This window comes from Denticeps clupeoides, chromosome 17, assembly GCF_900700375.1.
Source record: "Denticeps clupeoides chromosome 17, fDenClu1.1, whole genome shotgun sequence".
NCBI classification, from domain to species: Eukaryota; Metazoa; Chordata; class Actinopteri; order Clupeiformes; family Denticipitidae; genus Denticeps; species Denticeps clupeoides.
This window is the reverse complement of record NC_041723.1, coordinates 6,240,008-6,263,676: the sequence shown is the minus strand read 5'-3', so window position 1 is coordinate 6,263,676 and position 23,669 is coordinate 6,240,008. Positions and strand designations below refer to the sequence as shown.

The window sequence follows — 23,669 nt, the reverse complement described above, 5'->3', positions numbered from 1 at the left end:
CCCTGCATGTAGATCGTAAATAGCCAATCATGGTCCCGTGCGCCCCGGATTTAAAAACAATGCGCGTCGCTCGACCCCCACGGTGCCGCGCTGCGCGCCCTCGCCTCGCCTCGCCGCCGTGTAGCCGGGGCGCGGGGATGGAGGAGCGGCGTCTGAGCTGAACGGCGTCTCGCCCGACGTTTCGGTAAGGCGGTTCGGCTTTTGGAGCTCTTTTTCCCCACCCCACCCCACCACACACTCACACACACACACACACGACGGGGGCGGATTCGTCGCGATAGCCGGACGGCGGTGCGTCTGGTGCTAGCCGGCTATCTGCGTAGCCCGTTAGCATGTTAGCTCCCGCTACTCCTCCCGCTTCGTAATATCCCGACGGTAATTGTAGAAGCAGATTTGTGTGTTTTTAGGTCCGCACGCGATTTCTACGGCCGGTCCGGTCACTCGGAGGAAGCGTTAAGTCGGGGCGTGCAGGGCTGCGGCGTAGCCGCGGGTTCGACACGCCGGTCTGGGGACATCTGTCACGGCGAGACCGGGTCGTGCAGCGCCGGACAGCCGGACCGTTGGCAAGACGCGCGGAGTTGTGTGGAGGCGAAGCGATTTGCCGCTGTAAGGCACAGCGCGCGGTGACACAACGAAACGTGTCCTCTGCATTTTAACCATCACCCTTGGCGAGCGGCGGGCAGCCATGACAGGCGGCCGGGGAGCAGCGTGCGGGGACCCGCTAAATAAGCAGTAAAAGTTGTGTTGTTGGGTGTATTTTTGGTGACTCCCGAGCTTATTAGCCCTCGCTTGCAGCCAGGAGAGCGGAGGTGTAGCTAATCTCGCTTCCAACACAGATAAGTAGACCCTGAAAGTAGGTACCTGCCAGGATCTTTGTTTACCTGGGTTTCGTGCCCACGTTACCACGTACACCAAAGAAGGCATAAACTGGCGGTAATTTGTAGAAAGGAAGCCATTACATGTAAAGTGGTTGTCATTGTGATTCGCTGCAGCACGGCACACGGTGACACAACGAGACGTGTCCTCTGCTGTTAACCATCACCGTTGGTGAGCAGTGGGCAGCCATGACAGGCGCCCGGGGAGCAGCGTGTGGGGACGGTTGCTGAGTGGCACCTTGGCAGGTCGGGATTCGAACCGGCAACCTTCTGATTGACCGCTAGGCCACTGCTGCCCCCAAAATGCCCTCTTCACCTGTTAAACCAGAAATAAACCTGTAAGTGCCGTATTTGTTCTAATGGGAAGGCGCTGATTTAACCCAGGACACGTCTCGTTGTGCCCGGCTAGCTCAGTCGGTAGAGCATGAGACTCTTAATCTCAGGGTCGTGGGTTCGAGCCCCACGTTGGCCGTCTGTTTTGGGGCAGTGGTGGCCTAGCGGTTAAGGAAGCGGCCCAGTAATCAGAAGGTTGCCGGTTCGAATCCCGATCCGCCAAGGTGCCACTGAGGTGCCACTGAGCAAAGCACCGTCCCCACACACTGCTCCCCGGGCGCCGGTCATGGCTGCCCACTGCTCACTCAGGGTGATGGGTTAAATGCAGAGGACAAATTTCACTGTGTGCACTGTGTGCACTGTGTGCTGTGCTGCTGTGTATCACATGTGACAATCACTTCACTTTACTTTACTTTACTGATGTACAGGTCATGCTTTTGGGGCAGTGGTGGCCTAGCGGTTAAGGAAGCGGCCCCGTAATCAAAAGGTTGCCGGTTCGAATCCCGATCCGCCAAGGTGCCACTGAGGTGCCACTGAGCAAAGCACCGTCCCCACACACTGCTCCCCGGGTGCTTGTCATGGCTGCCCACTGCTCACTCAGGGTGATGGGTTAAATGCAGAGGACAAATTTCACTGTGTGCACTGTGTGCTGTGCTGCTGTGTATCACATGTGACAATCACTTCACTTTCTTTCTTCTTCTTTTCTTAAGGTCATACATATGTGTGTGTTCTGCGTTGAGTTGATTTGCAAAGTCTGGCAGGGTCAACACTAGAGTCTCACCTGCGGGGCAGCGGTTAAGGAATCAGTGAGCAAAGCACCGTCGCCACACACTTCAATCACTTCACTTTCACTCAACTGGTCGTCGTTGTTTTTTGAGAAACGTGTGGGCGCTAACGTGTTTTTTATTTTAATTTTTTTTACAGACCACCCATCTTGGTGCTGGTTGAGAAGTGGCGGTGAAGATCTTTCAGGAAGCAACATTCTGTTTTCCGCAGTGTTCGTCTGCAGATGGTCCAGCTATCCTTTTTGTGGGTGAAGGAAACCAGTTTAGCCGCTAACCAGTCCGCTGTGAGTGGTTTGGGACCGTCTCGTCCCAAATCCCCAGGGGGAGCCTAGGTGACTGACAGACTTTGAGCTTATAGGATTATGACAATATTAGATCTGCTCTCTGAGAATAGGAGGAGCACCTGTCTGACTTAACGCCGAAATCCGGGGCTGCCTGCCTCGCCTCACCTCGCCACGGCCCTGCTGCTTCCGCTTCCCTTGTTTCTTGCCAGTGACACCACCTGCTGCCCGTTTATCTCCCGTCCCAAAGTCCCCGGTTTAGAGAATCGTTTTTGAACCGGGATTCTCTCCTTGAGCTCGTTCCAGCCTCCATTCTTTCCCAGGGTCTCTCTGGACTTGAAGGCCCAGACGTTGGTAAAATAACCCATAAACCACCAATAATGTGAGATCATCTGCGTCTCCACGTTGCCAAGTCCGTTTAATGTTCCACCTGCCTGCTCGGCCCGGCCTGTGTGATGGCTAATCTTCACGGCTAGCCAAGGAGGAAGACCCTGGTGGACGCTGTGCTTTGGCCAGAACTGACCGACCCCTTGGCAACTTCTGCTGATAGCGTTTCCTCCCCTCTCCTGCCCCGTATGGGAGGGTTTGGGGGGAGAGAGAGCGACTTGGCGGGAATGGACAGTTGCTGACACTGGTTCAGCTGGACGCTTCCCGTAATCAGACGTTTTGAAGCAGCTGTCGTCCACATCTGCCTGCTCGCACCGCGCCCAGATCCTCGAGATGAAGCTGAAGAAGCAGGTGACCGTGTGTGGAGGAGCCATTTTTTGCGTGGCCGTCTTCTCCCTGTACCTGATGCTGGACAAGTTGCAACATGACCCAGCAAGGAGGCAGAACTCTGGTGGGAACTTTCCAAGGGTAAGTGATCTTGGAAATCGCAGCCTTTCATATTCTAGGCATGATCTCTGTAGCAATTAAGTTCTGGCGCCAACATGACCCGCCTACCTACAGTGCATTTCAAATGATTTAAGGCCAAAGTACAGAAATGTGACATGGTTTGAGTGCTTATTTAGGACTATAAAATTGCATTGATAGTCATGCAACAAAGTAGTAGCCTAGTGAGTAACACACTCGCCTATGAACCAGAAGACCCAGGTTCAAATCCCACTTACTACCATTGTGTCCCTGAGCAAGACGCTTAACCCTGAGTGTCTCCAAGGGGGGAATGGCCCTGTAAATACTGATTGTAAGTCACTCTGGATAAGGGCGTCTGATAAATGCTGTAAATGTAAATCCAAGCGATACCTGCCCAAACACCCAAGTAATACCGCAGTTTATGACTGTGCGCTTTAAATGAATATTAATGTGCCTAGTGTGACCAGTTTTAAAAAAAAAAAAATAAAAATCTGACAATCACTTAGTTTTTTGTTTTTTTTTGTTAAATATAGTTTGTAAAAGCTGTTAAATGTGCGTGGGGCTTGTATTTTTTAGATTAATTAATATTGAAAATAAGTCATATTGCAACAAAATGTGCATATTTTTTTTTTCTTGCGATATTGGCAAAAATGCATTAAGGGTGTTACAAATATGAATACAGCAATATATCTGGATATTTTACGTAGTGATATTGTATTGATAAAGAAATGTTAAATATAAATTTTTGTATGCAAATTTAGTCCAAAATTCAGTTCCTGGTTATGTTCGGCTGAATTATTAATGTATTGTGATCCACACAGATCGTGCACAGCATCTTGTACATCAGCTTTGTTTTTACATTTGTACAATATCACAATACATCATACATTCATATCGTGACCCATGTATCGTGATTTCATATCGTGAAGTCATTGCCAGTACGCACCACTGTGTTCCAAAAAAAGCTGGAAATTGCAATGTACCATCATTGCCTGTAAGCATGGCAGTTAAGAAGTGGTTGCACAGAGGGATAAATGATGGTAATAGGCTATACTGTTTCTGAATGACACCCAATCCCGCTGTTTAAATAGAAGCTCATACCAATATTCTTTCCATCCTTAATAATTAAATAGCCATTCATTTTTAAATCCCTTTTAACATAATAGGTTTTACGCATTCAATCACAAAAGGCTGGCACAAGAAGCAACTAATTGGAGTGTCCTGTTTTAAACAGTGGTAAAGTTACACAACATGCTGGCTCATTATGTAGTAGAACTTGTGAACATTTTGCAATGAATATCACTATACGAACACTTCCAAGATTATTTTGATGTTTTTATATCTAGGTGTGGTTGATCACTTTCATTTTAAAATGCTTGCTTCCTTATTTTTATGAATTTTTATTTTAATGAATGCAGCGTGTAAACGTCTCTGCATTGTTGAGTTGGTCACCAATCCTTCGTTTATGGGGATCATTGTCTCTTTGAAGGGTGCAATCTTTCTTTAACTTTGTCTTTGTGCCAGCACTTTTTTTTTTTTTTTTTTGCTTGGGGTTATTCATTATCCCCCTTTATCTAGACCAGAGACCTTGTCGTGCTGAAGCAGTGCAATAATGAAGTATAAATCTTCCACCAGCACCACCAGACTTGGCTGTAGATGCAGTGTTGCCTGTCAGAATATTTTGCTAACCTTTGCCTCCTAACTATTGTAGACCTGTGTGTGTTTGCAGAATCTCAACACTTTAGATCTTGTCTTTTTTTTTTTTTTTTTTTTCTTTTTTTTTTTTTGTGGAAAAGCAATGGAAGAACTGACAGGAGTATTACCTTGGGAACAAATGTTATGTCCTTGTGATGTCAGTACTCATCGGTGCTCGATGCTTTCAGGCATTTCAAAGACTTGAGTGTTTTCCCTTGTCTATTCAAACTCTTCATACATGAAGGACCTTTTGAAATGTGTGAGGCTGAAAAGTTATTACTTAAAGCTTTCTACTCGCTTATGTGAAAAGCAACAAATTAGGCACTTGACAGGCACACTTTTTTTTTTTTTTTAATAGTAATAATAAAAATAGCAACTAATGCAAATCCTAAACTATTACAGAATTATTAGTCATTTTAACATTACATGACTATACCTCCTAAGGTAAAACCATAAATAGGTTCCTTAAAGGGTGAATAAATATAGATCTCAGTGCGTGACTTCACTTTGGTTTATTTGAGTGTTGTTTCTATTAAGCAGGCCTTAAGCTGACTAGCAATTGGTGTGATTAGGAAAAAAGCACATAGAACCACAAATGTTCCCATAACCCAGTCAGTGGAGACATGCATTACAGTGTACCTCTTTGTGCTGGTGCTAAGCCCAGGTTAATTGTAAGGGTTGCATCAGGAAGGGCATCCGGTGTAAAACGTTTGCAAGGTCAGTTGTGCAGACTGACCAGTTGATCCGCTATGGTGATCCATAACGGGAGCACCAGGCAACCAAAAATGTTTCCATAATTTGGTACTTTTCTGCGTTATTTGAGGAAGTTCTAGTTGGTTTTAGGATGTGGCTGGTTACTTATTTAGATAATAGGTGTGCAATGGTACAGGTATCCGTACCATGGTTAGTTTTTGGTTTTGTGTGTAAGGGGAGAACAATGCACGGTGCAATGACCTGTTTGTTTACAGGCATCCTCAAGTATTCCGGGGGAGTTGTCTGTTGCCCATTCATGTAGCCCGTACTACATAAAGAACATATGTATTGGCTTATTTTGCTAAGTAAACCAATCATATTTCAATGTGGGCGGCTCTTATTGAACTTCTCGAGGACCGACGTTACGGTAACTGTTATCGTTGAGCAGAGCATCATGGCAGAGGGAGAGTTCTAGGGTAAGGTAACTTCCCAGAAATGTCTTGGCAGCTTCTAATGTCTGTGTTCCAAAGCATTTGTAACAGATGTGACATGCACCTTTTAAGAAAAACTGTGTTATGCGTTGGGGCGGAACCCTCAGCTACATCCATTCAGTGGACATTTATGGACCAATTTCAAAATGAATTGCAAAACCAAAATCCAACAGCCCATAAGGGCTTATTGGACTGTGCAGGGCAGACAGAATGGTTCTGTGTTTTACAGAGTACCATCGGACCCGTATTAGATTAAACATAAATTACTAGATTAATGAACTCCATTTTAGGTGAGCTCTGTGTAGTTAAAGGAATCTACCGGATACTGAACCGATTATGTCGGGCATGAAATTTATCATGGCGTTTTAATTACCAAACGGACACCAAAGCCAAAGGGGTAATTAACTTTTTATGTTGGTTATTGTTTTCTTTCTGAACTTAGTCTTATCGAGGCATTCATTAATACATGAATTAATTTACTTGGAAGGTACATGTAAAAGGTAGGAAGTCCTATTACCTATTACATCCCCACAAGAGGTCATGCACCATTGGTAGATTATAATAAGTCATTATAATTGTTCTAATAATGAAAAAGAATATTGCAGTTCCATTGGAAAATAACCTGAACAACATTGTATGTATTATGTTGGCCATTTATCTTAATGTCATTCTTTTATTTTAAAAGTTTAACTCCACATGGACCGAGTAATCAAACTCAAAGCTGAGTCTGAGGTCTGTTTTGATGGAAGCAAATCTTCATCGCATGGGAGAAAATTAAATAGTGATGTACATATCACGTGCATACAAAAATACCAAAGCTGAGCAAAATTTATGCATGTGTGTGTTGCTTTTTTCCCCTACAAGACTCCCACCCACAATAATTAAATGACTTTCATTACTCAACAGAATTTTGCTGAAATTAAGCTTTAAATCAAGCAATGTTACTGAAAGCTAAAATTTAGGCCTAATATTAACAGCCTTTGAGTTCCTTGTTTGTTTGCGATTGCAGAGTCAGATATCCGTACTCCAGAACCGCATTGAGCAGCTTGAACAGTTGCTGGAGGAGAACCACCAGATCATCAGTCACATTAAAGACTCTGTACTGGAGCTGACTGACACGGGGGCCGTATCGCCCAGCGGCCACCTTCCCTTCCGCAGCTCCAACGGCTCCTGGGTGCTGCCTTTCGATGGACGGGCCGCCTTCCTCTCAATCAAGCCTCAGGACTGTCAGTTTGCCCAGGGCCCGCGCTCCAGCCCTGCTGAGCTGCAGGTCTGTGACCCTGGAGAAAATAGTCTTTCACCGCAGGGTGTCGTTTCAGTTTTTTTAATTATTATTATTATTATTATTATTATTATTATTATTATTATTATGAATTTAAATTTGAAATACCCCAGGTCCGCTGGAACAAGAACATGTGCTGAAATCTGGAAGCTACACATTACCTGACTACAGATATTACATGTAATAATTACTATAGTATGTATTAACCTGTGAGTAACACAGGGGCAGTGGTGGCCTAGCGGGTAACGAAACGGACCCGATGGCTGCCCACTGCTCACTAAGGGTGATGGTTAAAAGCAGAGGACAAATTTTGTTGTCACCGTGTGCTGTTTCACAATGACAATCACTTCACTTTCACATGGTTATATAGTGGTAAACATAGATATTATGATCAGCTCTCCTGCTATATATCCGTTATGACAGAATTGACCATATAACACTATCACCAGGATATTGTATCATATCATGTGATCCCCACCCAGTAGATGTTACTGCTACTCTTCCTTGTCCCTGATTGAACTTTTGAAGTTTTTATTGCCTTGTATCATTATTCTATTAATGTCTGACCCCTGTTCCTGCATGTCCTAAGATGCTGGACGTCTACTCTCTGCTGAGCTTTGACAACGTGGACGGTGGCGTGTGGAAACAGGGCTTTGAGATTACCTATGACCCCAACGAGTGGGATGATGAGCCCCTGCAAGTGTTCGTGGTGCCTCATTCTCACAACGATCCAGGTCTGTGTCCATTCCTGCACTGTGAGCGCTCAACCTGCCTACCTCAAAAAGCAGCAGCGTTTTGATCTTTTTCCATACGCATCAAGCATGCACACCTGAATGCAATATTGATTTATTGATGTGCTTGCTTAATTTTTTTTTCTTCTTCCATGGGTAATTTTCTTTTATGAGTTTATTTGACCCTTTATCACCTCTGCTGGAGATTTTTGAAGATAGAATTTACCAGGGCCCTCTGTGTTGGGAATGGGAATTTGTCATCTGAAAGCCTCTCCGAAGAGAGTCCGTTTTTAAGGGTACACTTGGGGTAAAAAATGTTCACTGAATCACATTAAACCACTACTTTGCCTTAGTCCCCATTGCATATTCATTACAGAAAGTGAGAATTTATATGACAATGTGTAATAGCATGTCTCACAGCTCATTTTTCACAGCTATTAATACAATTCATCAAAAGTAACAGAAACTTGGCAACCAACTACAAATGGCTACTGTGCCACAGTAATGAGATGATCAGATGCACTGTTACAGCACGGATGAAAGATCCGAACTGTCTTTAGGCTCCATCACACCGTGCTAATGGCACAGCTCTGAAGAACCAATGGGTTAGTTTTTTTTTTTTTACTGGAAAAAAACGCCGGCACTGCTTCCTCTCTGTGCCGAACATTGTACTTGGTGAATGGTACTAATGACTTCATTTCCGCGAATTCCCCCTCAACTTCTATAGGCCGCTCTCCGCCTCATTTGCATTTAAAGCTACACCCACCGAATCTGTGCAACCTGGGGGAATCTCATTGTGTGACGGGCTAAAAGTGGCTGTATTATTGCACCACGGCTGAATTTCGGAAAAGGACTTCAGATACAGTATTAGTGGTCTACTAAGACTGATATAAAAGCTTAATTTAGGTTATGTGAATTCCTCCTTTTCATTACTGGATTTGCTTTGCCAATGGGCAAATGTCCCTTTCTTTTGCTCTATTCATTTATTTAAAAAATATCAAGAGGTTCTGTAACCATTGGCCTTTGAATTGTAATCAGTACCCATTGTTTTGTGTGTGTGTAACAGTTGGTGCAAACCCATTGTAAGCACAACCACAGTCATTCTGGTTACGTCTGGGGTCTTGTTAATGCGCTTGCCTCGTTTTGGCCACTTCTGGCATTAGGGGGATGTAATGATTATGTGTGAGCGCAGGTAAAGTAGGTCAAGCTGCAGGCGCCGTGCTGTGCCGGCTGCCATTTGCACGGTGCGATGGAGCCTAAAGACAGTTCGGATCTTACATCCGTGCTGTAACAGTACATCTGATCATCTCATTACTGTGGCACATTAGACATTTGTAGTTGGTTGCCAAGTTTCTGTTACGTTTGATGAATCGTGTTAATGACTGACAAAGCTGACTGTTTTTGTAATATTAATATTGTAGTAATAAGACTTGTCTGCGCTAAGCTTGGTTGATTGACAGGCTTTCATCTCACAGCACATTTTCTACCCTTTTTGTGTTGCAAACAGACATGTTTAAATTATTGAACAGAGGTTCATTTAAACTCATGGTGCTCAGTTGGGTTTCTTTTGAAGTGCTTTGCACTCCATCTTTGAAGTTAGGAACGTCAAGACTGGCGCAGAAACCCCTGCTGTCTTTTCACCCTGGCAGGCTGGGTCAAAACGTTCGACAAGTACTATTATGACCAGACGCAACACATCTTCAACAATATGGTGGTCAAGCTGACCGAGGACCCTCGGCGGAAGTTCATCTGGTCCGAAATCTCCTTCTTTGTCAAGTGGTGGGAAAACGCAGATATACACAAGCAGGAAGCCATGCGCAAGTAAGTGGTAGATCTATAACTTGTGGTATCAAACAGACTTTTACTCTGGTATTATTATTTTTATCCATCCCTCTGGCAGCTGCCATAGAGATACTTTGAATACTTGTTCCTGGCCTCAGAGAGCTAAGATGCTGATATTTGTCATCATATTTTCATATATATGATGAGAGCCACTCCCTGAATCCTCTCCTCCTTCAGGCTGATTCTTGGGGGTCAGTTGGAGATGGTGACCGGTGGCTGGGTGATGACAGATGAGGCCAACTCTCACTATTTTGCCATGATCGACCAGCTCATCGAAGGACACCAGTGGCTGGAGAGAACTCTGGGTATTTAAAACCGACCCTGACCTTGTAATTTGCCTTGGGTCAGACTGATATGTTAGTTCCACCATCTGCTGTGTGTGATCTCATGGGGTGGGTTCGTCCTGTTGTAGGTGTGATACCGCGCTCTGGTTGGGCGGTGGACCCATTCGGCCACAGCGCCACCATGCCCTATCTGCTGAAAAAGGCTAACATCACCAGCATGCTGATCCAGCGAGTGCACTACTCCATCAAGAAACACTTTTCCTCTACCCGAAGCCTGGAGTTCATGTGGCGGCAGTCGTGGGGTGAGTGGCTCAGAGGGTCTACAATCTCAATTTGGCAGAATATAGGGAACATGTGCAATTCCTCCAAAAAGTATGTCAGGGAATGCATCGGATCATAAAAATTTAAGCAGCTCCACTTTTCCTGAGGGAATGTTTTTTTTGTTTGCCAGAATGGAGATGCCAATTTCTTACTGAAATTTAAAATGACATGACCTGACCCAGTGGGTAATTCTCAGGTGAATTTAATCCAGCCTATATAGACCTTTTTATATTAAAAAGTCATCTTTCTGTAGGGGCGAGTGATATTCTGTAAGCCTCTCCGATGCCTTTTGTGGGCTCAAGTTTCTCTGTGTGTAAGAGAGGGTCTCTTCCTTTTCTGCCACTCTGTTGCCATGACCACAGCCCCCGACTCCAGTACGGACATCTTCTGTCACATGATGCCCTTCTACAGCTACGACGTGCCGCACACCTGTGGCCCGGACCCGAAAATCTGCTGCCAGTTTGACTTTAAAAGGCTGCCTGGGAGCAGGGTGAACTGCCCTTGGAAGGTGCCACCACGAGCAGTGGTGGATGCCAATGTGGCCGAGAGGTGAGCACCCAATCTGCTCTTCAGGTTGCTAATTACTGCACAAAAGTGGTCTGACTGCAGAAGTTCAATGGTGTTAATTGCTTATTGTGTCCTTCAATTACCTTCATTTTTTTAGTAAAACAATTTGTTCAAACCAAGGCTCTCAGATAATGCTTGGTAATAAATTCTGGCATGTGTCTTAACATGGCCGGTAGTGAAAACTGACATTTGTTTAGTCTTTCCATCCGTTGCCAAAGCATGTCTCCCAACAGCATTTCCCATCGCCGTCATTACCTGGAATCCTTGACAAGCAGAGGAACTGATGTTGCATTAGCTGTGTTCAATTTGTGCCACGTCAAATCACAGAAGGTGCTGTCATTGTGACATTTGACAACAAAGGATTTTCTCTTTTTGAGGGAAAGTGTTTGATTTTCCTCTTTTTTTTTTTTTTTTTTTTTATTGAAAAGCACGTTCTAAGCCACAGTTCTGACTGGTTGTTCCATCTGTTTGGCAGAGCTGCTCTTCTGCTGGACCAATATCGCAAAAAATCAAAGCTGTTCCGCACCAAAGTGCTCCTTGTTCCACTGGGTGATGACTTCCGTTACGATAAGGCCCTGGAGTGGGATCAACAGTACCAGAACTACCAGCGGCTGTTTGACTACATGAATGCTCGCTCTGAGATGCACGTCCAGGTAAGTCCTGATCTGAATGTGTTTCTACTTTTTTTTTTTTTTTTTTTTTTTTAATGACGTTGGATGATCTGTGTGTTCAGTTCGGAGTGCGTAATTCCACCCGTGTGCCGTAAAGGGCTTGGCAGCCTTTCTCTGTGATGCACAAGTAGCAATAAAACAATAAAAGGCCTTTTGGTGCTCCGCTGGCATCATTAAGCCTGGCAGGAAAATTAAATCCACTTGAATAAATTGGTAATAAAACACAGCCTTTTTCTATTTTCTGGGACGTCTTAGATGGTGTTGTTTTGCTCCCATGCCATGGGTTTATCCAGCGTAGGTGTCTCTATTTGTCTTTTACAGCCAATAAACACTAATTTCAGGACCTCTTTAGCACTTGAGGTGAAAGCCCATTAAGCGTGGCATGGGACATAAGATGCACAAATTAGTAATTCATGGCGTGTTCATAAAGTTTTAGAGTGGGAACTTGCGAAGCGTAAAATGAAGTCCCTGTCCATTTTCCTTCAGAGGCGTCCTGTGGTTTTTTCTATTTTTGTTAACACTAGGCCCAGTTCGGCACCCTTTCAGACTACTTCAATGCCGTGTACAAGGCCAACGACGTGGCCCCGGGTACCCGGCCCCCAGACCACCCCGTGCTCAGTGGAGACTTCTTCGCGTACGCAGACCGGGAGGACCACTACTGGAGCGGCTACTACACCTCCCGACCCTTCTACAAGAACTTGGACCGAGTGTTGGAGTCTCATCTCAGGTGAACTTTTTTTTTTTTTTTTTTAATGAACGTGCATCCCAGGTCACTTTTTTTTTTTTTTTTTTTTTTTTTTTTTTTTTTTTTAACACAGTAATTTTACTCCCAGTAAAGAGTTTGACTATTTTGCAGGCAGGGCTCATTAAAGTTACCCCACTGAGAAAAGGAATGGAAAATTGCACTATGCGTAGCCTTTTAAGCTTTAATGTGAGCAGAGCATTGTCTGGCACAGTCTGGGTTTTTTCCCCCCTGATTGGTCCCATAATGGTGGTGATTATTCAAACTGTGAACATCTGCCTTGAAACTCGGTAGAAGAATAAAGCAGCGGCTCAGATTGCCGGCTTGGACGCAGGTAAGGTGCCGGAGATGGAATCTGCGTTCTGCTGTGCAGTGAGGTGAATTTTTTTTTTTCCTCTCGCGGTGTGAAGTAATTGACCTGGCCCACCTCTTGATTTTGCCTTGTTTTTAAGCCAGTGGAAGAGGAGTGATCTCGCTTTTGATCTCCGCCTTGTTTGTTCTCTCGCGCAGGGGTGCAGAGATCCTGTACAGCTTGGCGGTGGCCCATGCTCGCCACGGCGGGATGGAGGGCCGCTACCCAACCACCGACTACGCCCTGCTGACTGACGCGCGCCGCGACATCGGCCTGTTCCAGCACCACGACGCCATAGCTGGCACCGCTAAGGAAGTAGTCGTCATCGACTATGGCAGCAGGTAAATGCCAATGACGTGGGGGTCTGGCTGTGTGGTTCAATTCCGAGGAAATGAGGCGGAAGATGGAGCTTTTCTTTTCTTCCTGCAGGATGTTGCGTGCCCTGGTTGGTCTGAAGAGGGTTATAATCAATGCAGCTCACTTCCTCATCATGAAGAACAAAGACGTGTATCGCTTCTACCAGACTGAGCCCTTCCTGGAAACGGTACGGTGTAGCCTTTCTTTTCTTCAGTATTGACAGCACTTTCTAAAAAATACCTGCTGCATGTTGAGCCTAATTCCTGTGTCTGTTTCATTTGGGATGCTAGGATGACAAACGTCCCACCCAGGACTCTCTCCCTCAACGCACTCTTATTGAGTTGGACCCAAATTCGCCACGGTAACACAGTCCATACCATCTAAACAAACTCCATATTCTCACCGAACTATGTTTTTCCTCTCTTTTTTTTAATTTTTTTTTTTATTTGGTACACACACACACACATACATATAAATTCATTCAATTCATTTTATCCCCATAAAGGCAGCATGATGTGGCTTAAAAATATTTATATTGCAATAAACAATATAGAACTAATCACTATGTAAATGCTAAATTCAGCCCTTCATTGCATAAAATTGTACCAAACCAAAGTTTAAAATTCACGGGTTCTGCTGTTGTGGAGAAGTGTCTTACATTTATGAACTGATCACTCCGGAAGAGCTTTCTCAGCAACCCGGCTGTTGACACTTTTTGATGTCTAGTCACCCTTAAAAAATTGTGGGTTTTCACTTAAGTACTTATATACATTGCTTAAAAAGTAAAGGGCACACAAAAATTAGCAATCTGAATGAATGGAATATTTACAGAGTTGAATGTGCTGACAACACACACAAACATTATCAACAGAAATCACCTTTACCAAACCATGGAAGTCTGGATTTGGAATCACACTCTAATTTAAATAGGAAAAACACACTACAGGCTTCCTACAATGCCTGGGCATGCTCCTGATGAGGTGGCAGATGGTCTCCTGAGGGCTTTCCTCAGACCTGGACTAAAGCGTTTAACAAACTTGGTGGATTGAGCGAGACATGTCCCAAATGTGCTGAAGTGGATTCAGGTCTGGGGAACGTGTGGGCTAGTCCATAGTATCAATACCTTCGACTTGCAGGAACTGCTGACAAACTCCAGCAACATGAGCATTGTCATGCATTAGGAGGAACCAGCATATGGTCTCAAAAGGGGTCTGAGGATCTAATCTCATTAAGCACATGGAGGGCTGTGTGGGTCCCCAAAGAAATGCCACCCCACACCATTACTGACCCACTGCCAAACCGGTCATGCTGGAAGATGTTGCAGGCAGCAGAACGTAACAAAGCATCTCCAGACTCTGTCACGTCTGTCACATGTGCTCAGTCCGAACCTGCTTTCATCTGTGAAGAGCACAGGGCGCCAGTGGCGAATTCGCTAATAATCTTGGTGTTCCCTGGCAAATGCCAAATGTGCTGCACAGTGATTGGTTGTCGGACGTCTGGGACGTACCACGCTCATGGAGTCTGTTTTGACTTTGACCATTTGTGGCCTGCCGTAGGTCATTTTGCAGGACCCTGGCAGTGCTCCTCCTGTTGCACAAAGGTAGCGGTCCTGCTGCTGGGTTCCTACGTCCTCCTCCACGTCTCCTGATGTACTGGCCTGTCTCCTGGTAGCGCCTCCATCAGTAGTTACAGGGACAGTCCCTCCCTGGAGAAACTAAGGGTTAAGTGTCTTGCTCAAGGACACAATGGTAGTAAGTGGGGTTTGAACCCGGGTCTTCTGGTTCATAGGCGAGTGTGTCACCCACTAGGCTACTTCCACCCTATTAAAGGGACAGGCACCTGTTGTCTATTCAATTTGCGCAAAAGGAGACCCTGGTTCAAACCTCACGTGCTACCAGACAGACTGTCCCTGTAACTACTGATTGTAAGCCGCTCGGGATAAGGGCATCTGATAAATATTTCGGTTCAAAACATGCATGTGCCAGGACTATTTTCTGGGTGGAGCAGCAAACTGTGCTTAGACTGGGCAGGAAAAGTACCTGTAAGGCAACCAAGATGCTGTCTGTTTAACATTAGGATTTGTACTCTACGTTCACGATAGTCATTTAACTAAGTCTCATTTGGAACAAGCTGCGTTTCATTGTGTATATTCGTTATATTGCTCATCCCTAATCCCCATCGCCAGTTCATTTCCACTGCATTGCAACACCTCCTCTCTCGCTCCCTCAGGTACCTGGTGGTGTTTAACCCAGTGGAGCAGGACAGGCTGTGCCTAGTGACTGCTCTGGTGAACACGGCCAGGATCCGGCTGCTGACTGAGGACGGGCAGACGCTGCCTGTGCAGTTAAGCGCCCAGTGGAGCTCTGCTGTGCAGATGAGCCCAGAGGTTTACCAGGTTTGTGAGGCTTTAGGCTTGATGCTTAGGGGTCTGGATGTATGTCTGGTTATGTAGAAAATGCTGTTTTTTTTTTTTTTTTTTCATTTTGCTTGTTAATTATTGGGTATTTTCTAAATGCGAACTCCTGCTGTTCCAGGCCTCCTTCATGGCCCGTTTACCTGCTCTGGGCCTGGCATTGTTCCACCTGTACGACTCGACGGATTCTCCCATGACTCTACGGTCTGACACCTTATTAAGGCTGCCCACTCACAGCCAGACTGTTCATGGCCTGGACCCCCTGCCACTGCGCACGGTGACCTCAGACTCTCAACCCTTCTACATCCACAGCCAGGCACTCACACTGGGATTCTCTGGGACTACTGGTCTGCTGGAGGTCAGAAGTTAATAAAGTCCCTTAGATAGAGTGTTGATAGATGTTATCAAATAGAGACTGGGCATTGATTTCTTTTTCTCTCTATCTTGTTCTTCAGACCATCCGGAGGAAGGATGACCCCCAAGTCATGCGAGTGCAGTTTCAATTTGTTACTTATGGAACCCGGCCATCTAAAGACAAGAGTGGGGCTTACTTGTTCCTGCCTGATGGAAAGGCCAAGGTGGGATTTGGTTACCCTCTCAGAACAGTTTTCTTGCAGGCCCAATTATTTCTAGACTGTTTTAACCACCCTCTCCTCTCTTCTGTTCCAGCCCTATAGGCAGAAAGATCAGCCTGTGGTGCGTGTTGTGGAAGGGCCGCTCTTCTCTGAGGTGGTGGCTCACTACCAGCACTTCGAGCAGACTGTGCGCATCCACAACGTGCCTGGTAGGATACCACTGTTGATGTTCACTGGAAATTTTATTCAAACTCTGCTCTGTTCTCAGCTGTTTATAGTATGGTGAAGGTATTTCCATTGAGTAGGCACAACTACACAACTTGTGAAGTGATTGCCATTGTGCAACACAGCACAGCACATGGTGCACACAATGAAATGTGTCCTCTGCTTTTAACCAATCACCTTTGTCGGCAGAGAGCTCAGGGAGCAGAATGTGCTTAGTAATGAAAAACCAAAACGAAAAAAAAATGTATAGATTACATCATGGCCCAGTTTTTACTTTAAAGCCAGTTTTTGTTTTATTTTTTTATTCATCTATCCCCTTTTCCTATCTCTCTTCCCCAGGAGAGTACCTGTCCAATGAACTGTCAGCATGTCAGTGACTAGTCACGTACTAGATAGAACTGCAGAGCAAGATGCCTCATTACAATTTATAGTTTCTGGAGCAAATGGGAGAGAGTTCTGGCCTGTGTTAAGAAGCACTTTGCTCTGCAAACTTTTCCACATGGCAGATGGTTCATAGTTGCTGGATATTAGAAAAGTGAAAATGGGGAGCAGTGTGTGGGGACGATACTTTGATCACCTTGGCGGTTCGGGGACTAACTTTATTTTATGCAGACCTTTCAAAGTTTAATAAGAGCATCAATTTTTGAACATCAGAACATGCATTTTTTTCCACTCTTGTTACCACATAATGCCATTTGAAATATCACTGTTGTTGATGCACGCAAGCAGTTTTGTATCATTTGATTTGCATAAATTGATCTCATTTTTCTGCCTGACAGGTGTGGATTGTCTGTCTGTGGACATCACCATAATGGTGGACATAAGAGATCAGGCAAACAAAGAGCTGGCTATGCGAGTAATCACTGATATCCAGAGTGAAGACACCTTCTACACAGACCTCAATGGCTTTCAGGTCAGTCTGCAGGCCAGATTTTGGGACTTTTTGTGACTTCTTTTTTTTTTTTTTTCTCCTCTTCATGCGAGAATGTGATCACTGATGCTGGAGCAGCCTGTGGTATTAATGAACCCTCTACCATAGATTCAGCCCCGCCGATACTTCCAGAAGCTTCCACTGCAAGCCAACTTCTACCCCATGCCCACCATGGCTTACATCCAGGACGGCCAGTACCGACTCACTCTCCATACGGCACAGGCGCTGGGAGTCACCAGCATGGACAGCGGTCAGTCTCAGCAGGGGAGAGGCATCTGCCCATTCATTTAGCTGCTAGTGGATGGAAGGCAGCGCATCATCTGCTTTTCTCTCCCTCCCTCTCTCAGGCCAACTGGAGGTGATCCTTGACCGCAGGTTGATGCAGGACGATAACCGCGGGCTCGGCCAGGGCCTGAAGGACAACAAGAGAACTGCCAACCGGTTCCGGCTGCTGCTGGAGAGGAGGGCCGGGAGTGGGAAGGTAAGGGAAGGGGCTCTGTGACTCAACCAAAGTGACTGTTTTGTCTCTCTACTCCTTTTAGTTGCACGTTTATCGTTCTGGATCTGTAGCTCTGCCAGAATGAAGTGTGTTGTGCGGTATAATGATGCCTCAGAACAGGCTTTCAGATTGCTCGGCGTATCAGAGCGAGACTTTTACAGCTTGTCACGCTGTCTTTATGAGAGCGGAGTTGTTGGGATGACATTTCAGCGAGGAGGCTTTTGTCAGGTGTAAGCGCTCTATGTGAGATCCATTGCCAACGCTCCCCTTCTGGCTGCAGGTGACATGTGGGTGTGGCTATGGCTCGCTCGCACTGTTATTAAATCTGTCTGCTTTCTCACTGCCTCGCGTCTCACTTGGTTTCCTGTCATATCATCTGTCACCCTTTGTTTTCTTTCTCTCTCGCTCTCTCTTTTTTTCTGTCTCCCCACCTCGTCCAGCTTCCTCACGAATCTGGCATATTTGCCAGAATCCGCTCCATGTTTCACTCTGTCATTTCCTACCTGATTGGAAGCAGCCCTCACGAGGTAATGTTGTCATGACAACCACAAACATCTCCCACTCCCTTCCCAGTGTTGTCATGGCAATCATGGATGTAGACTTGTAGGATGTTGTGATAGTTTAGAGTAGTTCTAGTGAGGTAGTCATGACAGGGCATTTGGTTAATACATAATTCCACACTTTTGACTTTTTGATTGAAAAAGGGTATATTTTAAGTTCTTGTGATCATAGTAGTCATGGTGCTTCTTATTGTCAAAGGCTTTAATTTATACTCTTTTTGTCACAAATGCATGCAGACTGCCTGCTTTTTTTTCCCGCAAAATAAGACCTGTAGCTGAACATGTGACATTTTACCAATGACTGGGATGAGTGTCAGGGATGTGCTGTGAATGTTTTTTGCCTGAAACCACCCTAATTTCCTATGATGTGTGTGATGCGGAAAACACGGACTGGGAATCTGCTATAAACCGCTATTCTGGCTGCTGCAATGCTTATTTATTTGATTAATTTGATATGTTGAATGTCAAACTTGAAGCACTTTTGTTTTACAAAAGGAAGAATCTGTAATATTGTGAAATAGTTCTTTGCCTGAATTTCACATATTTACATTTAAATGGTTTTCAAAAGCAAAGTGTAAATGCCCAAGCACTTTGTTGAGCAGTGATTTAAATATAAGTAATATAGCAGGTTATTTTTCCCACCCACTCCATAATCCCAAATGGAATTTAGCAAAAAAAAAAAATAGGGCCGTACTCATGTGCTGGTGTTCTTACTCAAACAAATTCTTCTGTACATTAAAGCAATAACAGGTGTAGTTATGTGCAGCGGAGTTCAGTCATTTTGGATTTATTGAAGTAGCCCACATCTCGTGCGCTACAGGACATTTTGAGAGTAGTATGCGTGAAGTACATATGAGTACGTTGCTTGCTTGTCCTCTTCTATGGAGCGCCTGTGTCAGAGCAGTTTGGTCTGGTACCTGTTGCCACTGCTGCCTGTGGTATGACTGCTCCCCTAGCCTCTATACTCTCTGTTGAAGTGAAAGTGGAATGATTTGTCAATGTGAAACTCTGCAGAACAGCGCACGGTGACACAACAACATGTGTCCTCTGCTTTTAACCACCACCCTTGGTGAGCAGTGGGCAGCCATGTCCAGGTGCCCGGGGAGCAGTGTGTGGGCTTCGCTCAGTGGCACCTTGACTGATCGGGAGTCGAACCGGCAACCTTCTGATTATGGGGCCGCTTCCTTAACTGCTAGGCCACCTAGCAGTTAATGCCTCCTTTTTCTTTTTCTCTCTTTCTCTTTTGTTTTTTTTTGTTTTGCCACTTTCCGTGGCCACCATTTCTTCCCACTACACTCTGAATCACAGTGTGGGCAAGTGCGAACTGCACGTCAGTCCTGTAGTTCACTTTGTTTGGCGGAGTTTTACTTAATGTAAGGGGTGCATTAAGTGGACCAGGAAATTTGGCCGAGGAAAAAACGTAGGAAGCTCATAGAACTGCAATAGATTACAATCTACGATCTCTCTGCTTTGGTGGATTTGTCAACACATAGATTGTCTGTCTTCACAATTTCATATCATCATACCGCCCGATATTACTAGGAAAGGAGGAAACCACCAGTAAGTGGGGTGCGTTGGGAGGAGATTTTAAACCCCAACCTGCACACAACAAAACACAAGTCGCCTCTTTTTACTCTTTGCTTTTCTCCACTCTCCACTTCTCTTAAGTTAGACAACGGGGACAGTTTCCGACAGTCCTGAAGGTTTATGCAGAATACTTTCTTACCATTCACTCATGCTAATGAGCATCTCATTTCAATTATGCCATGAAGGTTTAAAGAGGCGACTTGTTTTGTTGTGTGCATTTTTGGAAAAGACAGGTCTGGGTTTAAGTCTCCTCCCATAGCTCTGGATAAGGGCGTCTGCCAAATGCCATAAATGTTGCCTAGAGTGCCAAAACAAAGGTTACGTGACCAAATCATTTAGCCTGGCTGTATATTTTATACGCTGGTAACATGGCAAAATAAAGTCCTGTTGAGCAGAGAGTTTCAGGGCCATTTGATGGTAGACGATGTGCCGTGGAGTGTGTATCTGTAGTAGCCCAGTAAGCTAGGTGTGTCAGATCACCAGTATCTGACCGTTTTTGGTGGTGTGTGACCTGGTGTGTTGTCGCGTCTCAGGTTCTGGACAGCGAGCCGGTCAGCTTCCCGTCGATAACCAGCCACATGACCTCTGCATACCTCAACCACGAGGTGCTGGCGCTCCCCGTGCTGCCCAAGAAGCGAGGCGTGCCGCCCCTGCAGACCTTCGCCCCGCTGGCGGGCACCCTGCCCTGTGACTTCCACCTGCTCAACCTGAGGAGCGTGCAGAACCAGGTAACGGCCGACCACCCAGTGCTGAACATGGGGCCCCGCCCTCCGTAAGTGACTGGTTCTCCTGCGTTGACTGACGGTGAGGAATTTGATGAGGTGGGTGTGTGTAAAGAAGAAACGAGCCGTTTATAGCAGCTTTTAATTTCCAGTTTAAACATAGTCATCACACCAAATCACAAAGTGGGATTATGCGGCTGCACATTCTTTACTTTATTTAACTGATGCTCTGTGATGCTGAATGCTCCAAAATAATAATAATAAGCAGCAGATGGCTGGTACTGAGCTCTTCAGCTTTTAACTCCAGGCTCCACGCGCCACAGGCTCCCACAAAAGGAACCCGACGCCTTTTATGAACAGAGGATTTCAGGGCCTTGCTGTTTTTTCCATTGCGAGCAGCATGCATTATTTGCCTGCTCTCAGTTAAGTTTAATGGCAAATGCGGTAAGCAGGAGAGCGCCGCTGCCTCTCAAGAAGACTGTTGTGTTGGGAGTTGTGCGTCTCTACACCTGAGTTTATTCTGAGTCGGGTCTGATTCTCATGTCTGTGGGTGTTGCATTACGTCCTCTATATGGGTATGCAAAAATAAAGAAACATTTTTATATTATTCACGTAATCCATTGCCTATACAAATTACTCTTCTATAGATCTTTGAGTGAAGTGAACTTTCCCTTCACTTTACCTGAAGATCTGTAGAGTATTTGTATATGCAGTGCATTACTGATTAGCTGGTACAGTCGCATACGTCCATTCTGTAATCAATTAATCAATCCTGCTCCCGGCCTCTTAAAAATTGCCGTCGGCCACAGTACTTCCCAGATCAGAGCAGGGCAGCGCAAACATATGTTGGACATTTGTTGAAAGCGGTGAATGCCGGAAGGGCCGGTCTTCATCCTGCCAAGCTCAGTCTGAGGCCGGCATGATCAGTACATCAACAGATAAAATGATTTTACACACTTGATGCGTAAGTTTTGTCATTTGTCTGTCATTTTTAAAATTTTTTTTAAAACTGTTTAGTAGTTTTGTTTAACCAGTGAATCAAAATGAATAAAAGAAATCTACTGGATTAAACTGTGTGTTTTTGTGTGTGTTCAGGAAACTCAGACGCCTTCACCCTACACGGCCCTCCTGCTGCACCGTAGAGGGTTGGACTGCAGGCTGGAATCCCACAATCTGGGCTTCAACTGCACCACTACACATGGCCAGGTCCGACACACACACACACACACACACACACACACACACACTATACACAGCCGAAACGCCATGGTGGCCACAGCCGTAAAGATTTTTTAAAACTTTTAATTAAGTAAATGCCGGTAATATCCACAACTACATTCATTCCACACGTGTGCTTTTGGTAATTTCATTGGTCTGATAGGATGAGGTTAAATCTATTGGTGGCAAGTTAGCCCATAAAAATACATAAATTAGCCGCAGGTCTCAAACCGTGAGAGAAAAGCAGCGGCATAAAGTCCCGAATTTACGGTATTTTTAAGTTCAAGTTCTTAATCATACCGCACTAAGGTCGTCTGTTCTCTGAAACGACTTCGTGTTCTTAATACCGTGACGCGACCTGACTAGCATGTTGACTTACACATCCAAGGCCATGGAGCACTTTTAACCACCACAGGAGTCTAATAAAAAAAAAAACTTATCACTAATGAGAGTGAAATATGCTGCTCTGACACCATCGTAAATCCTTCTCTCTCTCTCTCTCTCGCTCCCCAGCTGTCCATTTCCAGTCTGTTCCGGGGTCTGGACCTGCAGCTGCTGCAGCCCATGTCCCTGTCTCTCATGTACTCCAGCCCCCCCCTCGCCAACGACTCGTCCGTCAGCCTGGACCCCATGGAGATTTCGGCCTTCAAACTCAAGCTCCGCTAGACCATCTGGCACGGCGCACAGCCGCCGGCGGCAAGCCGAGGGCCGGTCCCCTGCCAGGGCCTTCCCACCTGAGCCTGCGTTTCATACAGACTCCTCCCCCTGACTGCAGAGAGCAGAGCTGAGGGACACGCTGATGACCGGGCGGGGCTCGCTTACAGATCCCGCGGCTCTCCTGAGGTCAAGGGGGTCAATTTGAAGAATGTTAACACAAGAAGACTTAGTGGTCGTCGCTTTTTTATTTTTAGGATCAGACACTTTATGTAAATATTTGTACCATATAGACTTCTGGAACTCTGGATAAATGAGCAAGTACAAGTTTTTTTTTTTTTTTTTTTCTCTCTCTACTCTTCAGTTCTGGAGGTGTGACGCTCCAGACTAGTGTAGGCACATCTGCAGATTGCTGCTTCTAGCTGGAATTGTTTATAATTTTCTATATTATTATTATTATTAATATTTTTGGTAGTGTAAAGCAGTCTTGTTCGAATGACTCGTCGTATGAAAATGCTCTCACGCTCCTTTTGGTGTTGTGTACTATACTGTATGCAGTAGAAGATGATACCTCATATTTAACATATGAACAATATCAATGTGTGTGTGTGGTACTGTTGTGGCTGCTTTTGTCAAGATATGAAAATATGATTGGGAGCACAGTAGGGACAATGGTTAATAGCTGATCAAATTATTATTATTATTATTTTTTTTTTTTTAATGATTATTTTTTCCCCCCTGGACCTATGAGTGATGTGTCCGAGGGGTCCAGTATCAGCAGGTGATTATTTCACAGTAGCAATATTTATCACCATATACCCTGATTCATCATCATACACTGTGAAGCAGAAACCAAAGGAGATGACCGCTGGTGTGCACGCCATACGTACGTTCCATTTAATGTTCAATAAATAAACATGCGCTTGCATATATATATATATATATAAAAAATACTGTGGGATGACAGATTTTTTTTTTTGTGTAATTTAATTTCCAGAAGGTAAATGTAAAAAGTCTGTGTAGACTGTAATTGTCTTAGTTATATTTCAAAATATAACTACTGACAAAACTGACTTCAGTTTTGTCCTACAATGTAAAAAAAAAAAAAACAATTCAGGAAAAAGAGACCTA

The 23,669-nt window shown here is 45.0% G+C and overlaps 1 protein-coding gene and 1 non-coding gene across 4 annotated transcripts; both read left to right on the top strand.

Moving 5' to 3' along the window:
• The first annotated feature begins 64 nt into the window (after window positions 1-64).
• Window positions 65-23,669, top strand: man2a2 (mannosidase, alpha, class 2A, member 2). 3 transcript variants are annotated; one of them, XM_028958466.1, is made up of 25 exons: window positions 99-184; window positions 1,919-2,014; window positions 2,133-3,129; window positions 7,015-7,275; window positions 7,877-8,021; window positions 9,668-9,839; window positions 10,038-10,165; window positions 10,273-10,446; window positions 10,828-11,014; window positions 11,508-11,685; window positions 12,228-12,430; window positions 12,956-13,138; window positions 13,227-13,341; window positions 13,445-13,515; window positions 15,384-15,549; window positions 15,689-15,925; window positions 16,023-16,145; window positions 16,237-16,351; window positions 17,147-17,280; window positions 17,407-17,548; window positions 17,646-17,779; window positions 18,238-18,324; window positions 20,478-20,672; window positions 21,762-21,872; window positions 22,398-23,669. In XM_028958466.1, exons 3-25 carry the CDS (start codon window positions 2,995-2,997, stop codon window positions 22,548-22,550), a joined length of 3,549 nt encoding a protein of 1,182 aa, XP_028814299.1. In that variant the 5' UTR covers window positions 99-184; window positions 1,919-2,014; window positions 2,133-2,994; the 3' UTR covers window positions 22,551-23,669. The 3 variants fall into 3 exon arrangements, with proteins under 3 accessions (XP_028814298.1, XP_028814300.1, XP_028814299.1); XM_028958465.1 differs by lacking the exon at window positions 1,919-2,014 and having other exon boundaries at window positions 65-184; XM_028958467.1 differs by lacking the exons at window positions 1,919-2,014; window positions 18,238-18,324 and having other exon boundaries at window positions 65-184; window positions 22,398-23,668.
• trnak-cuu (transfer RNA lysine (anticodon CUU)) lies at window positions 1,275-1,347 on the top strand. Its single transcript has one exon. It is a non-coding gene; the product is annotated as a tRNA-Lys (tRNA).

What these genes read in the sequence shown, in the direction of transcription:
- man2a2 (XM_028958465.1), top strand. Translation starts at nt 2,995, where the DNA reads ATGAAGCTGAAGAAGCAGGTGACCGTGTGTGGAGGAGCCATTTTTTGC. An exon ending in GGACTACTGGTCTGCTGGAG is followed by an intron (nt 15,926 to 16,022) that starts GTCAGAAGTTAA and finishes CTTGTTCTTCAG; the next exon opens with ACCATCCGGAGGAAGGATGA. An exon ending in TGAGGAGCGTGCAGAACCAG is followed by an intron (nt 20,673 to 21,761) that starts GTAACGGCCGAC and finishes GTGTGTGTTCAG; the next exon opens with GAAACTCAGACGCCTTCACC.